Here is an 18,432-nt window from a genome sequence, read left to right as displayed (position 1 = left end):
CTACCAAATGTACAAGTCATGCAAGATGATAAAGAATAAAGCCTCCAGAAATGGTGAAGCATGATAACAAAGGACATTATCAGTTCCCCTGATTATGTTGCTGTAAGCATTCAGCATTTCTCTCAAAATGATTGGCTCTTTCTTGGTTCTCTTCCCTTCCCAACCTCTTTGTCCCCTCCTTTTCTTCTTTCTCTTACCTTTGACTCTTTCACTTCCTCATTTTTCCCTCTTTCTTATTCCCTTCTTTCAAACCAGAGATCACCTATCTTTTCACATCTCAATTAGTCTACTGTCTAGCTTTCTTCATTTGACAGTTGACAGCAGTAAGGAGCTTCTAACAGCGTCTCACCAGTTGCTCTCAATCAGCCACTTCATAGGCCCTTCCAAATAAGGATGGTTCCTGACTCAGGTTGGTCTAGATGAAAGAGCATACTTAATTTGCCTCAGAATATTCACTCCAATACTCTGAAGTACAAAGAGAAAAAAGCAAACAGCACCACCTTTGGGGTAGCCCAGGTAGCCATTTGGCTCTTAGTTTTACTCCTAACTTGCTCTGCAGTGAGTACGTGGACTCTGCAATCTCAGGAGTGAGCTGGGGATGGTGGGGATGTGCCTACTTCTAACACTGCTTTGCTCAAGATGGAATTCCACTATGATAAGCAGTGCTGCTGTTGCTGAGTGAACTGTTTTTCAGGCACCACCATGCTTACATTTAAAGCAGCCTCCAGATACCATAGATAGCCGAACTCTACCAACGAATGTGCATGCATTCATCCATTCTGGCTCTGCCGTGTTAGCTATGTGACCTTGGACAAGCCTCAGTTTCTTTATCAGTGAAGTGGGGCTATACACATCATAGAGTTTTATGAGAATTAAGAGTTTTCATGGGTAAAGAGCTTTAAACGGTGCCTGGCGTTAGTAATAAATGCTGGCTAAAATTGCTTTTATTTAGGAAGCACTTATTTAGTATCTGCTATATTCCAAGCAATCCAAGAGATTTAGAGATGAAAAAGACACAGGCCTGCCTTCTGGGGACCTATATAATATAACATGGTCTTACAATAAAGGTATTTAGGGAGTCAGGTAAAGCTTCATCGCAGGTAAATTTTGAACTGGGTCTTGAAAGGTAGACAGGCTGTTGCCAAATGGCACAGCATTAGAGAATATACATTCCAAGCAGAGGGAATCATTTGTGACTAGAGTAAAACTGAAAAATACTATGGAGTCCTTGACTGTTATTAGATAACATTTTAACCTGCTCTCTGATGCCTACCTTCTTATATAGGGGTCTGAAGTGGGTTCAGTGAACATTTTGGAAATTATAATCTTATAACTAGCTGTTATCCAATTTTTTATAATAATAATAATTATTATTATTATTATTTAACTGGTTCATCAAAGAGTTTGAACTGAAAAAATGTGTCAGGACCTTAGCAGTGCCTCTTTACAGTGACGCATCTGCTGTTGCACAATTCTTATCCTGAGATGACTACCATGTGACAGGAACAGTAAATTGTTAGATAAAACTTGTGGTTAGAACAACTGGAAGTGGGTGGTCTTCCTCCTTTCAGCAGAGCTTTTTAGTTAAGTTTTCTGAATTAAGTAGGTCTTACCTTGGTTTCTTCTTTAGACAGAAGAACCTTAAGTCTTAAGATCTTGCCTATTCTTATCATTAGCAAAGAACTGTGATTTTTTTTTCTCCTTTGGTCAAATCTCAATTTAAGAAGGTTTCTTTTATTCATGGAATTTCCATTTATGTGCCAAATTCAAGCTGTGTTTTATCTCCTACAAAGCCTTTTCCTGCAGCTTTGCTTTCACTTCCTTTCCCCACCCTTGTAGTCATATACTGAAGGGTTTGGCAGCTGGTTGAGGTATGGTCAGCATTTTTCACTGTGGAAGGAGGAAAGGTTGGAAACAGTGACGTGGGGATACTTGTCACATTTTCCTTTCCTTTTTTTATTTAAGTGACCCGCTCGTTCCATTACAAAAGCCTAATGAGAACCTTGGCTTGTAAATTTTACTTTAGTAGCCTGGAGCTGGACTACAGTAATGTGTTGGATGACATATAAGCAATAGTTTCTCAGTGAAGAGTATCCTTAAAAGCTCATGTAAAACAGTGAGAATTCTTGATTCTGCCCCTTTGACAGTATGACAGGTTTTATGAAGAGAGATAATGGGCTGTGGGAGTCACAGGATTGGCGAAGGAGCTGAGCAGTCCATTCTCCATCCTCATTTATTAACCGATTCTCCTTGGATGCCTTTAGGAAATACTCTGCTTATGGCATTTAATATACCACCAGCACACTCACACCTTCTTCACTGACTTGGAAATTGCATCTAGCTTAAGGAGCTCTGGCTCTTTCTGTGGGCCTGTCTATTCCAAGTTTGAGATCCTATGTGGATTTGGCTGTCTTGTATCAAATCTGCTTGAAACTGTTGGACTAGAAGCAAACTAATTATGTCATTGACTGTATGGCAGTAGAAAGAGTAAAAAACAGTAATAGATTCTTTAAAATCTGTCATGACTAGAAGTGAAATAAGCTACCCGTGAACAGCTTCATCTATATAGCCTGAAGGGTTTTGGCCTTGAAAACTGTCAAATATGAAATCAGATTTTAGATCATGGAATCCTGGCTAGCTCCTAGGGACAACTTCAGCCATTACACTTTCTCACTGAGCATTTCATCTGCAGGATTTGCTTTGAGATTATAAGGGATGTGGAGGCCAATGAGTTTTTCCTTATCCAACGTTCCATTTGATGCTCCATAGCTGACCTGTTTTGGCAAATAAATAGAAGACACCAGGGTAGACTGTCATATATCCTTGCTTAAGTGCCTCAGGAGACACATTTTTTATTTCTCAAGGATGACTTTGGTGGCTAGAGTTTCCCATTTTGGAGGTGTCAGTGTTGAGCAGACAAAGCTGCTAGTTATTGATTGCCATTGAAGTCATTTCACAAAGGCAGTAAAGCCCAAGGACTGCTTTTTGGATAGAGCTACAACTGGTGTAGCTTCTCTTTATAAGAGCCTGTTATAAGTTAAAATAGTTTTGACAGTGTCTTTAAGTGCACATCTTTGTCTCCAAACATAATTAGTGTTGAAAAATGAAACCCTCATAGTTAAGCCTTTGTGACTTAGACAGCAGCTCCATCTGGTGCTTGCTAAAGGTGTTTGCTTGGTTCATCTCTTGGTTTTATAAGATTGAATACAGATGTACACAGAACTTATAAAAGAATGTCAAATCCAAGGCTTCAGTTTTATTGATGGGTTTCTATTGCACACAGCACTGATATAAGCTGATTGTGTTCCTGGTGAATCTCATTTGTCTATACTGTTGATAATGTGATAGCTGCTAATCAACTCAGCAGCATCTCTTGACTGAATTAACTTATGTGCACTCAAAATGGAGAATTATTTTCACTATCTGTCTACCAGCCTTGGAAAAAGAAAATATACTCTACTACTTGCAAAGAGAAAATTTAATCCCTCTCTTTCATCAGTGGGTTTAACTTGGTTAACAAGATATTAGACTGGGATGCCATATTCTTTGTCATCAGTACCACATAGGCTAAGTAGACAGGAATTTTTTTTTTAAGATTCTTGATAACTGAAATGAGCTTCCACACACTGCTAATAGAAGTCACTTCTGCATAATAGGATTATGCATGATTTCATTTTCTTTATGCTTTTCTGAGTTTTCACAGTGAGCATACATAAGAACAGAACAAATATCTTATATAGCAAAAGAAAAAAGTAATTTAAAGACAGAACATCCTGTAGGTATCTATAGCCTTGAGTTGCTTTTCTCAGTCTTTCTCATTCATTTATGTGACCTTTTCTGGGCTTCAGTTTCCCTTGTCAATAAAACAGAACAATTGAACTAAGGGCCTGCTCAATTTTAACATTCTAAGGTTTGTAATTATTAATATCTACCACTTTTTTCCCCTCTTTTCAGCCTCTCTCACTCCCCTGTGTCTGTTTCCAGTATTTGTAGTCAACATGATCTAGTTTTTGCCGTCTTAAAATAGGGAAATCCTTTCGAGACCCCTCCCCCATACTCCCAGCTCTTTCTTTCTTCTATCTCCCATTTAAACTTTGCCAAAAAGTTATCTAAAAGTACTCTCTCTTGTCCCCCTTTGACTCACCACAGTCTGCTTTCCATTCCTGCCACTGCACCAGAATAACCTGGGCTGAGATCACCAGTGAGCTCGCAGTGCCAGGTGCAGTAGGCACAGTCAGGTTCTCCTCTGTTACCTCTCAGCAGCATTTGAGGTCCACACAATGACATCTCATCTGGCTTCTCCGTTATTACCCTTAGGGCTGTTATTTTTGAGTTTACTCTGGGGATTAGCCCCTTCTCCCTGGGTCACCCACCAAGCTACCTCCCGAACTCACTCTGTTCTCTTTTGGGCCTAGCTGTTCCTGTGGTAGTAGTTCCCAAACAGACAAGAATAGCAGAATTCCCTTGTGTCCCAGACTTCTGAACTCAACTGCTTGCTCTGTAGTATGCGGGCTAACAAATTACGGACTCGTAATCTTCCCTCCAAAAGTTATACCTCCTCCAAAATCGTCAGTCTCAATAAATGGCCCTACAAATCACTTGAATACATAAGCCTAAAACCTCAATGTCTAAAATCCAGGGTTTCATCATATACCTTTATCCACTTTCTCTCAAGCTACATCCTCATACAGATCCTTGCCATATCTTATTTTGCCCACAACTGCCCTTTAAATAGTCTCCTGGCCTCCTGTACTATTCTCCCCCAGTCCATTCTCTATACAGCAGCCAGAACTGTCTTTTATTTTTTTAAGTCAGGTTTATTGAGGTTTGATTTATATATAATAAAATGCCTTTTTAAAAAGTGTACAGTTCTATGAGTTGTGACAAATGCATGCAAGCATATAACTACTACCATACAATATTTGGATTGTTTTCAGTTTTTACCTGTCAACCTTTGCATACAGAGTTTAGTGTAAACACAAGCTTTCATACCTGGGAATGTAATCGCTGGGTTACCTGGAAAGTTTATGTTTAACTTTATAAGAAACTGCCAAACTGTTTTCTGAAGTCACTGAACTATTAGCATTCCCACTAGCACTGGGTAAGTATCTCAATAGCTCCATATCACATCCTCCTTAGCCCCAGTTTTTGGTTTTAATTTATTTTAATTATTCCAATAGATGTATGGCAGTACTTATTGTAGTTTTAATTTGTATTTCTGTATGACTAATGATATTTAACATCTTTCCCATGTTGATATGCAATCCATTTACCTTTGGTGGAGTATCTGCGCAAATCTTTTGCATTTATTTTTATTGGATTTGTTTTCTTGAATTTTGAAAGTTCTTTGTATATTCTGGATACAAAGTCCTTTGTTAAATATGAACATTGCAAAAAATTTCTTATCTGTGGCTTGTCTTTTTATTCTCTTATCAGTACCTTTGTCAGAACAATTTTAGTAAAGACTAAATTATCAGTTTTTTTCGCTATGGATCATGCATTTAGTGTTGTATCTAAGAACTCTTCTTATCCCAAAGCTGCAAAGAATTTTTCCTATATTTGCTTTCAAAAGTTCTGTAGCTTTACATTTTATACTTAGATCTGTGATCCCTTTTGAATTAATTTTTGTGTATGAGGTGTGACTGTAGATTAAGGTTCATTTTTTTGCCTATGGATATCCAGTTTTTCTAGCACGTTTGTTGAAAGGTATCCTTTTCATTTTAATCAAAAATCAATTAACTATATTTGTGTGGATCTATTTCTGGTCTCAGTTCTCTTCTATGTCTGTTCTGATCTATATCTAGAATCAGTAACCTTTTTCTTTAAAGAACCAAATCATAAATATTTTAGGTTTTGCAGGTGAAAAAGCAGAAACCAAGATATTATTATGTAGGTACTTGTATAACAAGAAAGAAAATACATTTCCATGAATTTTCATTACAAAATTCAAAATGCAAAAATTGAGGATAGTTTTTTTTTGTAAGACAGCTCTAATTAATAAAAAGAATGGAATTCTTTTTTAGGAGAGGGATAAATAGTTTGTGCTAAGATCAACAATGATTAATTTTGCTTCATTCGGGTTCAAAATTAGTGTTTCCTGTCATCAAAGTTGATTACAAATATTTATTGATTGATGCATATCTGTATGAAATTTCACATGTTTTTATCTTTGAAGATATCTTTTCATACAAGTGATTCATGTGGCAGTGGAAATGAAATTTGTGGAGTGCTGAAAAGCACTGCAAAGTGATGAGGGTACTACATAGTCTGTCATAACTACTCAGTTCTCCATTGTAGCACAAAAGCCACCATCAGTTCAGTTCAGTTCAGTCACTCAGTCGTGTCCGACTCTTTGTGACCCCATGGACTGAAGAACGCCAGGCTTCCCTATTCATCTCCAACTCCCGCAACTTGTTCAAACTCATGGCCATCAAGTCGGTGATGCCATCCAACCATCTCATCCTCTGTCGTCCCCTTCTCCTCCTGCCTTCAATCTTTCCCAGCATCAGGGTCTTTTCCAATGAGTCAGTTCTTCATATCAGGTGGCCAAATATTGAAGCTTCAGCATCATTCCTCCCAGTGAATATTCAGGACTGATTTCCTTTAGGATTGATTGATTTGATCTCCTTGCAGTCCAAGGGACTCTCAAGAGTCTTCTCCAATGCCACAGTTCAAAAGCACCAATTCTTCAGCGCTTAGCTTTCTTTATGGTCCAGGTCTCACATCAAACATGACTACTGGAAAAACCATAGCTTTGACTAGATGGACATTTGTCAGCAAAGTATGTCTCTGCTTTTTAATATGCTATCTAGGTTGGTCATAGCTTTTCTTCCAAGGAGCAAAGGTCTTTTAATTTCATGGTTGTAGTCACTATCTGCAGTGATTTTGATGCCCAAGAAAATAAAGTCTGTCACTGTTTCCACTGTTTCCCCATCTATTTGCCATGAAGTGATGGGACATGCCATGATCTTCATTTTTTGAATGTTGAGTTTTAAGCCAGCTTTTCCACTCCCTCTTTCACTTTCATCAAGAGGCTCTTTAGTTCCTCTTCACTTTCTGCCATAAGGGTAGACAATATGCAAACAATTGGGCCTGCCTATGTGCCAATAAAACTTTGTTTATGGGCACTGAGATATGAATTTCATATAATTTTGACTTGTCAAAAAATGATACTTTTTAACTTTTTTCAACCATTTAAAAATTTTAAAAGCATCTTTAGCTTATGAACATACAAAAACATGTGATAGACTAGATTTGCCCTATGGGTTGTAATTTGTTTATCCCATTTCTCTCATCTATACATATTTCTGTCCTTTTACCAGTTCTACCTTGTCAGGATTACTACAAAAGTCTTGAAATCTGGTAATATGAGTCCTCCAACTTTGTTCTTTTCTGAAATTATTTCCGGCTATTTTAGTTTCTTGGCCTTCCCATATACATTTTAGAATCAACTTGATGATTTCTACAAAAAATCCTCTCAGATTTTGGTTGGAATTACAGTGAATCTGCAGAGCAATTTGGGGAGAATTGACATCTTAACAACACTGAGAAAACTTGATATATTTCTCTATTTATTTAGGTCTTTGATCTCTTTAATCAGTCTTTTAGTTTTTTGCATATAGATTTTGCACATACTATATTGGACTTATACCTAAGTATTTCAGGTTTTTTGGTCAAAGCTGTCTTTTTTAAATGCAGATTATGTCATGTTGTTTCCCTGTTTAAAACCCTGTGGTGGATTCCCACTGCCCTTAGGAAACTCTTTACTTTAAAAGGCAATAAAAGGCCCCACGTGATCTGGACCCTGCTCTCTTTTTCAGCCTAATTTTATATTCTATTGTTCCCCTTGCTCAAAATGTTTCAGTCTAAGAATAGCAAGAAATGGTTTTATCAACCAAAGGATATAGCTTTTAGAACATTTGAAAGAGTAAATAAATACTTTCAAACAAACCCTTGAAAAATATATTTTAACTTTATTGAAAAAAGACATTCCATGATCTCCAGCAAAGAATGAACTTAGATTTTGGCCAAGTCATTGGACTCTCTGTGTGGAATTCTTTGATCTTTGTCTACATTTCTTCCACTGAGGCAGAGTGCTCTGTGAGTGTTGTTTACAAGGGATGTAGCTTTGTATATATTAGCTAAAGAAAATGTTCTTTCCTTTCTTATAAATGTGCTGAAACTTGACGAAAGACTGTGTTTCTGACAAACCAGAGATTCTGGTCACTGTCATTGTCCATGAATGAAGTTAAACTTTCCAGCTATTAAAATAGTTCTTACATGTACATGCCCACTGCCAGCATTATTATAATATCCAAAGTGGAAATGTAAGAATGTAGTGGGAAGGTCTGTAGCACTGTGTCAAAGAGAGAGATGAGAGAGAGAGCCACACGATTTTTTTTTTTTTTTAAGATAAGCCTCAAAACTAGCACATTTAATCAACCAGTGTTTATCCAGCTCCTTGCTATTGTTGTCTAGTTACTAAGTTATGTCTTAAGTCTCTGCAACCCTGTGGAATATAGCCCACTAGCCTCCTCTGTCCATGGAATTTCCCAGGAGGAGTACTGGAGTGGGTTGCCATTTCTTCTCCAGGGACTCTTCCTGACCCAGGGATCAAACCTATGTCTCCTGTATTGGCAGACAGATTCTTTATCACTGAGCCACCAGGGAAGCCCATCCAACTCCTTACATTAGACATACATAGAAATGAGCAAGATATAGCCCAGGCTTTAAAAAGTTCAAAAACTAGTGAGAAAACAGACAGTTAAAAGTGAAAGTGCTTGTTCATGGAGATATGTCTAAGTGACTTTGATGGTACCAAGGAGAAATGAGTAGCCAAGCCCAGTGGGATTTAGAGTTTGAAAAGACTAGTTGATTTTTAAGACATAAGGCTAGAAGGGAGGCAAGGACTATATCCTGAAAACCTAAGAGGCTTGTATTTCATCCTATAACTCAAAGGTTCCAACACCTCAGTGTACATAGAATTGCCTGGAGAACTTGTTTAAAGATCAGGTTCCTGGAGTCTTCCCTAAGGAGACTGACTTTGAGTGTTTTCCCAGGTGGTTCTTACCCATCTAGCAACCCCTATCTGACATTTTGGAGCCAATGCATTAGGTAATATTGAACCACAGAATAGTTAAGCTAGGTAATATGGTGATCATTTTAGCATTATAGAAAAAACAATCTGATAGTAGTAGAGAATGTTGGAGTCACCTGAGAATTCACTAAGTGCAAATTCTGATGCAGTAGGACTGGGATTGGACTTTAGATACTACATTTCTAACAGCCTTCAAGATGAGGCTGATACTACTCTACTAAGGACCATAGTTTGAGTAACAAAGGTAGAGGGGTTAGATTGGTGAGGCTACTGGCATGGAGATCAGTTAACAACCTATTGTAGGAATCTAGGCAAAAGATGGTGTGAGTGAACTACCAGCAGTGTCTGATAATGGGAAGGAGTTCCAGTGAAATGTAATAAATAAAGTCGGCGAGACTAATTTACAAAAGGATTTAGGATGTGCAGTTAGAAGTGTGGGGAGAGGTGTCAAAGATGATCTGAAGGTTGAAGCTTAGCTATCTAGGTAGATGATAGTGACAGTAGCTGAATTAGGATAAAAACAGAGGAAAAAGGTGGCCTGGAGGGTAGAGGAGGGCTGGTTAGAGTATAAAAGCATCTTAACAGTTGAGGAAAGAGGTGGCCAAAAGATTAGTCCTGGATACATTGTGTTTGAGGAGTTTCTATGAGGTATCCAAACATAAAGGGTAGGCGAAAGAAGAGGAACCCACAGTGGACTAAGAAGTTTTAGGTTGGAGGATAACAGAAAGAATGGTTTCACTTCCAGGAGGCGAAGCTCACAGTATCACTGTCACAGAGACATCAAGTGAAATATTATATATACATACTTTGTTCAATGAGAATGCATAAAATTATGGTTTAAAAACTAGCATTTCAAAATGCTAATTAACTAAAGAGAGTTCATAAAGTGACCAAATTAGGTTATTTCTCTGTCTTTTGATTTAAGGAAAATAGGAGCCAATATTTTCTAATCATTCATCATAATAAACCTCATAGTACCTTTTCCATTCAGATTTTCTTCTTCTCTCCCCCTTCTGCCATCAGGTTGATCACACTTACAAGAGCTGCTAAGGAACACAGGGGAGGTGAAAACTAACAGATGAAAGTTTTGCCATGCACTGAAAGGAGAGCATTGTCTGTGAAGTTCTATTTTTAAAAATGTCTGCTTGTAATACCTTTACTGAACACGTTTGGAAACCTGGTGAATGCAAGAACTGCTTTAAACCTAAAAGTTTACACCAGCTGCCCCCAGACCCTGAGAAGGCACCCATCACCCATGGCAATAAAACTAATGCCAACCACAGTAACAACCACCGAATCAGGAACACTGGAAACTTCCGGCCTCCTGTGGCTAAAAAACCCACCATCGCCGTGAAGCCGACTATGATGGTGGCAGATGGGCAAAGTGTGTGTGGTGAGCTTAGTATACAAGAACACTGTGAGAATAAACCTGTCGTCATAGGATGGAACCGAAACAGGATGGCCATGAATCAGAAACCACTTAATAATAATAATGAAGATGATGTTGAAGGATTTAGCCATGTCCCTAAGCCTTATGGGAATAATGATAGTGCAAAGAAGATTTCAAATAACAATAATGGACTAACTGAGGTATTAAAGGAGATAGCAGGCTTGGATACCACCCCTCAAATAAAAGAAAATGAGACTAACTCCAGAGAGACATTCTTAGGAAGAATAAATGATTGCTATAAACGATCCCTGGAAAGGAAGCTTCCACCAAGTTGCATGATGGGCGGGATGAAGGAAACTCAGGGCAAGCACGTTATTCTGAGTGGGAGCACAGAAGTGATCAGTAATGAAGGGGGTCGATTCTGTTACCCAGAGTTTTCTAGTGGTGAAGAGAGCGAGGAAGATGTGCTTTTGAGTAACATGGAGGAGGAGCACGAGAGCTGGGATGAAAGTGATGAGGAACTGCTGGCCATGGAGATTCGCATGAGAGGGCAACCTCGCTTTGCCAACTTTCGGGCAAACACTTTGTCTCCGGTACGATTCTTCGTGGACAAAAAATGGAATACTGTCCCCCTGCGAAATAAATCTCTGCAAAGAATCTGTGCTGTAGACTATGATGACAGTTATGATGAAATCCTGAATGGTTATGAAGAGAATTCTGTGGTCTCCTATGGACCAGGAAGCACTCAGAGCATGGTGTCATCCGACTCCACATCCCCAGATTCCTCTTTAACAGAAGAATCACGTTCTGAGACAGCCAGCAGTTTATCCCAGAAGATCTGTAATGGGGGAATTGCTCCTGGTAACCCGGGAGATTCTAAGGACTTGAAGGAAAGTGAGCCCAATTATGAAAGCCTCTCTGGTAATGATCAGGAGAAGGACTCCTCACAAGCCTCTAAAAGCTCGGTAAAAGTTCCAGAGACACACAAAGCAGTCCTTGCTCTCCGATTAGAAGAGAAGGATGGCAAGATTGCCGTACAGACTGAGAAGCCAGAAAGTAAAGCCTCTACAGATATTGCTGGGCAGGCAGTAACCATAAACCTTGTTCCTGTGGAAGAGCAAGCAAAGCCCTACCGAGTTGTGAATCTGGAACAGCCTTTGTGCAAGCCATATACTGTCGTGGATGTGTCAGCAGCTATGGCCAGTGAGCACCTTGAGGGCCATGCTAATAGTCCCAAGACTAAAAGCTCATCTTCTACTCCAAACTCTCCGGTGACATCACCTGCATTGACATCAGGACACATAAGTGCCCATTTCCAAAAATCCAGTGCCATTCGCTACCAGGAAGTATGGACTTCCAGCACCAGTCCACGACAGAAGATACCTAAGGTGGAGTTAATCAGCAGTGGGACTGGACCAAATGTCCCTCCAAGGAAAATCTGTCACAAATCAGCACCTACTTCACCCACAGCTACAAATGTTTCCTCCAAAACCATCCCTGTGAAGTCACCCAATTTGTCTGAAATAAAATTTAACAGTTATAACAATGCTGGTATGCCACCTTTTCCAATTATCATTCATGATGAGCCAACTTATGCTCGGAGTTCCAAAAATGCTATCAAAGTTCCCATTGTAATCAATCCAAATGCGTATGACAATCTAGCCATTTACAAGAGTTTTCTTGGAACCAGTGGAGAACTTTCAGTGAAGGAGAAAACCACAAGTGTAATAAGCCACACTTACGAAGAAATAGAGACTGAGAGCAAAGCGTCTGATAACACTACTAGCAAACCCACTGAATGTCCCCAAGCTAAAGGGTTTTCAAACAGCACAGAGCGTAAAAGGGGCTCAGTGGCTCAGAAGGTTCAGGAGTTTAACAGCTGTCTTAACAGAAGTCAGTCTTCACCACAGAGAAGCTACAGTTCTAGCCACAGCTCCCCAACAAAGCTCCAGAGAACCACTCAAGAGCCTGTGGCCAAAACAGAAAGCACTCAGGAGCCTCAGGGGGTGGGCAGTGGCAGTAGCACCCGAGAGAAAGCAAGCACTGTGCTTTCTCAGATTGTGGCTTCTATCCAGCCCCCGCAGTCTCCTCCAGAAATGCCCCAGTCTGGCCCTAAAGCTTGCAGTGTAGAAGAGCTTTATGCAGTTCCTCCTGATGCCGGTGCTGCTAAGACTACACCCAAGAGTACACCGGTGCGCCCCAAATCTCTCTTCACGTCCCAGCCCAGCGCTGAGGCTGAAGCACCTCAGACCACAGAAAGTCCTACCACCAAACCACAGAAAGATCCACTCACAAAGCCAGTCACCACCCCTCCCTCCAAATTAGTGACGAACCCCCAAAGCGAGCCACTAGCCCCCTTTCCCCCACCACGCTCGACCTCCTCCCCTTACCATGCAAGTAACCTTTTGCAGAGGCATTTCACCAACTGGACCAAGCCAACCAGCCCGACCAGGTCAACCGAAGCTGAATCAGTTTTGCACTCTGAAGGCAGCAGGCGGGCAGCTGATGCAAAACCTAAACGCTGGATCTCATTTAAAAGTTTCTTCCGCCGTCGGAAAACAGACGAGGAGGATGACAAAGAAAAAGACCGGGAGAAGGGGAAACTGGTGGGCCTGGATGGCACAGTCATCCACATGCTGCCACCTCCTCCAGTTCAGCGCCATCACTGGTTCACAGAGGCAAAAGGAGAATCCAGCGAGAAGCCAGCCATTGTCTTCATGTACAGGTGCGACCCTGCCCAAGGCCAGCTCAGCATGGATCAGGGCAAAGCCAGGGCAGAGCAGTCAGCAGTCACAGAGAAGGGTGGAGCAGAGGAGGGGTCACTACAGGACTCAGAGAAGAAGAAAAGGAGTCACTCATCTCCATCACAGATTCCTAAGAAAATTCTCAGGTATGTAAAATCGACTTGTGGAATATAGGAATTTTTTAAAACATATTTTCAGTTGCTGAGTTTTTTGCATCTTTAAGATTGTATGAGAGCCATTTTTGTTTTGTAAATAGCACTCAGTGGCCATCATCTATCTTTATAACTGCATTCCAAGAGTAGAATATTATTAAAATGATCATATTGCACTGGACAAGTTTTATTGCTCTGGATCTTTAGCTAAAGTAGTCTGCTGCATTCTGGTAAATGCAGAGGAACTTTAACATAGAAAAACAAATTTGTAACACTTTACTAACAATAAATAATATGTTACTTTGAAATGCTATGGTAGTATGAGGAAGAAACAAGATCAAATGAATAAATGGTGATACTATTCTTTACTTCACTGTAAGTGAAATCAAACTCTTTAAGCAATTTTTTTTTTTTTTTTTTTTGGCTTTCACTAAGGTGTTATGTCTATATGAATTATTTTTTAGGGGAATGTTTGTTCTTTTTACTTCTATCTCTTTCATATTTCATGTGTCGTGGAAAGGTTGGGGAAACAGCAAGCAATTTATAGTTTTTTAACATGTAGGCAAAATAATAGAAGTTAGTTATTGAGATTGAGACCAAGTGGTATAACTCTCAATCCAACTAGGCAAACTGCACACCCACACCAGTTCTCTAAGCATCAGTTTATTTTAATACTTGAATACCTGTCTGTTGATCACCTACCCTTTATAAGTCATATCCCAAATTTTTATATCAAATCCTTGTAATAGCCCTATAAGCTGAAAACCAGAGAAATTAAAAATTGGCCAGATTCACACATTTAGTAATTGTCAGAGCCAGAATTCAAACCCTGATCTGTCTCACTCTGCAACTTTTATTCTTCCTATAATGTTGCATTGTTAATAATGTACATAGAATCAAACAAAATTTTTATACTTTCACTTGTAATCATTCCCATAAACATTTATGTTTAGGAAGTGTAAGGTTTTTTCTTTCTCATTTGTATTTTAAGCAAACTTAATGTACTTCCAATAAGAGCAAGGAACTGTTATCCAGGTTTGTAACAAATGGGATGATTTCCTTGTATCCCCTGCCCTTTTTACTCTTACAAAGATACACCCTGAGTATTCCATTCATCTGATTCTGAGTCTCCCTGCCTCTTGATTTACAGTGAGCCTTCTCTCCCAGGTCTGGCCTTCTCCCAGCAAAGACAGAAAACTCTGGTTCAGGACAGAGTCTCTCATCAGCTTTTCTTTAGAAAAATGTAAATAAAAATCAACCCTTAATGCCTTCATTTCTTCTAGCAAAATGCCAGGAAACTCTATATATATTCTTTGCTAAAATAAGCTTTTTATACATACCTGCAACTAGTTATCAAAATGCTAAGAAGTTACTATTTTCCTTAAATTCATGTAATAACAAAGCAAGTAGAATAGTGGTAATACATCTCTGGGAAGAATAGTCTTGTCATTGGTAGCTGAAAGTAGATGATAGAATATTGTACTCCAGTAGTAATAAAACACATGTATTGCAGGTTGCTATTTTATTTAGAAAAGAAGCAATTTAAACAGTACATGGCTGGAGTTACCTATGACAGAATGGCAGATAGTTCATGAAAATCAATAAATGTCTTTACTCCTCATTAAGTATGGTTGTGGTGTGTTTATCCACATCCTGGAAGGCAGAGTCAAGGAATAATTTGGCTTCTGTTCAGTGGAATGAGATTCTCTACTTCGGCTGCATGCCACCATATGCGGGGATGAGGGTGGCCTGGACCCTTGGCATGGCAGACCTCTTGCTAAACAGCTTATATTGTCAAAGGTTTGTTGGCATATAGGCCAATCATAACTTCTACAATGTATTAGTTCTTTACAGGTAGCATCCATTTATCCAAAAGATGCAGTGCATTTACCCCACTGGTTGTCAGATTTAACCATGCATCTCAATAACTGGAGGACTATTAAAACACAAATTGCCAGGCCAGGCCCCCAGAGTTTTTTGATTTGGTAGGTCTGAGTTGGGTCCTTCTAACAATTCCCAAGCGATGATGATGATGATAATCCTGGGGCCACACTTTGAGAACCACTGGTCGTCCTCCCATTTTCAAGATATGTACTATAGTTTAAATAAAGAAATTTTGAGGCATTAAGCTTTTCTTAGAGGCACACTGGAATTTTCACATTTCATAATGTCCCAGACTAAGTAGAAAAAGAGATATTAGTGTTAAATAGGTTTTTTTAAAAAATAAAAAAAAAAAAAACTTTTTGGAGAGTTTAAAACTTGAATACTCATGTTGAAAAATATACACCATTTGCTTTTTCAATAATTATTCCATTTACTTGGATACACCATTAGTATTTACTTGAAGCAACTTTGAGAGGAAAAACATTACTGTCAAATGTCAACATTTGTGTTTCCAGCTTGATGGCAATGTGATCATTAAATTACCATCCCACGGCTGGGAACACATTGCTGGAAGAAATGAAAATGCAAGTTTTTCTATAAGTAAATGAAGATTCCAAATCTAAATGGTACATAAAGAATGAAAAATACTGTACCAAAGGCCAAACCCTAGGCTCTGAAAGATGAGAGACTTTGTAGAGCCTTGCATTATGAGTTGAGATTTTTACGAAGTTCATTTATTTGACTGTTCAAGGGACATAAGTTGAATGTCTTAACTGTGCTGTCTATGTGCCATAGGGATAAACAGGGGTAAAGATTATCACACTGCTGAAATAGTGGATGTGGGTTTGACTTCAGTTTCAGCTATCTGTCTGGACCTTCAGTCTGTAATTAATTTGGGGATATAATAGTAACATATAAAAGACTTAATGCAGGGTCTGGCACACAGTAGGTGCTTAAAAATATTACTAGACCCTCTGCCCTCAATGTGATAAATGCTTAAACAATGTATGCTCAGAATGGCACAGAAGCACAAAAAACAGAGTGATTAAATCAGCTTAAAAGACCTGAAGTCAGCTTCTCAGAAATGAAATACAAACCAGTATTAAATGACAAATGAGATCTTGCCAGCTGGCTGATGAACACACTGTAGGCAAAGGAACAATATATGCAAAGTCACAGAGATGATGATGGCAAACAGAAGGAGGACAGGTGACTGGAAAAGAATAATGAATAAAGCAGTGGTTCTTCAGATGTGGTGCATGCAAGGTCAAATAGTGACCATGAAAAAGTCACCATTTTCTTAATAATACCAAGACATTATTTGTCTTTTTCAGTATATTGACATTTGCAGTGAAGATGCAAAAACAATAATGGGTAAAACCACTTACACCTGTGCAAATCGAAACCATGGCACCATATGGTACCAGTAGTTTTAGAAAAACAAACATCAGTTTTACTTAAGAATGTCCTTGATGAAGTAGCACATCATATTAAATCTCAACCCTTGAGTATGTATCTGTTAAAAAATTCTGTGTGATAAAATGAAAAGTACACAGAAAGTATTTATGCTGCATACCGAAGTACGGTCGTCTCAAGGAAAACCACTTGCTAAATAGTTGAAGTTTCAAAATTTGAATTACAAAGCTGAACTAGCCTCTTTTTCATGGACCATCTTAAAAGAACAAGTGGCAGACCAGCTGTGGTTATTCAGAATTGGGTGTTTGGCAGATATTTTCTTGAGAATGAGCACAGTGAGCCTATTACTTCAAGGAAAACAACTGACAGTATTTCTCATCCATGATAAAATTCATGCTTTCACACAAAAATAAGAATTTTTGAAAATTTGTATCTGCTACCATGACAGCCTGATAATACTTAAATATTTTTTTATGATGAGATTGCTGGTGGCATTAGCAAAAAAGATTTTTTTAATTTTGTAATGAAATGTGTCAACATTTGGAAGATCCACGTAAGTCAGTGAACCAATTACTTCCAAATGACCCCATTTAGGATGTTACAGAATTATGCATGAGTAAAAGATCCATTGAAACTGCAAGTTAAACCAATGAATTTAATGTAACTGAGCACAAAAAGTTCATTGATATGGTTTGAGATTTCGTAGTGCAAGTAACTTTTAAGAAACTACCACTTAACCAAGATCTGGTATAGTACCAAAGAAGAATATCCAAGATTATCTAGACAACTATTAATACTCCCTTGCCACCTGCATACATGGATGTGACCAGATATTTTTCATATACTTTAACCAGAGCAACATATCGGAGCAGATTGAATGCAGAGGCATATACGAGAATTCAGCGGTCTTCTGTAAAGCCATAATATTAAAGAGGTTTGGAAAAAAATATTTTGGTTAATATTTAAAGGTTTACTGTTTTTAAATGATTTAATCATTTTTTAATTTTTCAGTTTTAATTTCTAATAAAATAAATGTCAATAGCTATAATCTACATAAACAAAGAGCCCTTACAGTTCTCAATAACTTTTAAGAGAATCAAAAGTTTGAGAACTGCTAAGAAAGACTGTGAGGAGCCTTGCATACTACATTGAAATGTTTGGCCTTTATGTTATAAATTTTGTAGCAGAAACAGCTTTCAAGGGGGAAAGTAGTGTGATCTAAAAACTTTTCTGGCAGTAGTATTAAAGATGAATTGGAAGTAGAAGATGTTGGTGACAGCAATACCAATCAAATTTTGGCTCAAGAATGTATCCATAGTCATCATTTCTATCCATCTAGTCTGGATCAAGAGAAATTAATTTAGTGGTTAGTCAGGTCTGTGACCAGGTGGGAATTTCTCCATGATAGTTTTTAGAAGCACTAGTTTACCTACCATCTCTGCAACTCTTTGGTGTCCATAGCATGTCCGTAATATTGTGTAGTGAGAAAAATGAATCACTGAAGTCAGACAAAGATTTTAGTTTGAATTGTGCCACTTGTAATTGCGTGACTTTTGACTTCACCTCTCTGAGCTGAAGCTCCCCAGCATGTACCATAGAGACATCATGAGGACTACCTACCTTAAAGAGACATCATGAGGACTAAATAGATATCTGTAAAGTATTATACAATACCTAGCAATATCAGTTGACTTCTTTACAAATTATGCTTAGGATATCAGAATTTAAGGTAATCTTTGCTTAATGTTT

General features: G+C 38.6%; 1 protein-coding gene across 16 annotated transcripts in view; it reads left to right on the top strand.

Moving 5' to 3' along the window:
* PEAK1 (pseudopodium enriched atypical kinase 1) overlaps positions 1–18,432 on the top strand; it is a 311,689-nt gene that overhangs the window by 232,834 nt on the left and 60,423 nt on the right. For all 16 annotated transcript variants that reach the window (XM_061158944.1, XM_061158943.1, XM_061158942.1 and 13 more), the window contains one exon: positions 10,121–13,377. In XM_061158944.1, the coding sequence (XP_061014927.1) occupies positions 10,235–13,377 (3,143 nt within the window). In that variant the 5' untranslated portion in view covers positions 10,121–10,234. The remainder of the gene's footprint in view (positions 1–10,120; positions 13,378–18,432) is intronic.

This window comes from Dama dama, chromosome 13 (genome assembly GCF_033118175.1).
Source record: "Dama dama isolate Ldn47 chromosome 13, ASM3311817v1, whole genome shotgun sequence".
In the NCBI taxonomy this organism is placed as follows: domain Eukaryota; kingdom Metazoa; phylum Chordata; class Mammalia; order Artiodactyla; family Cervidae; genus Dama; species Dama dama.
This window is presented reverse-complemented; position numbering and strand designations above follow the sequence as displayed.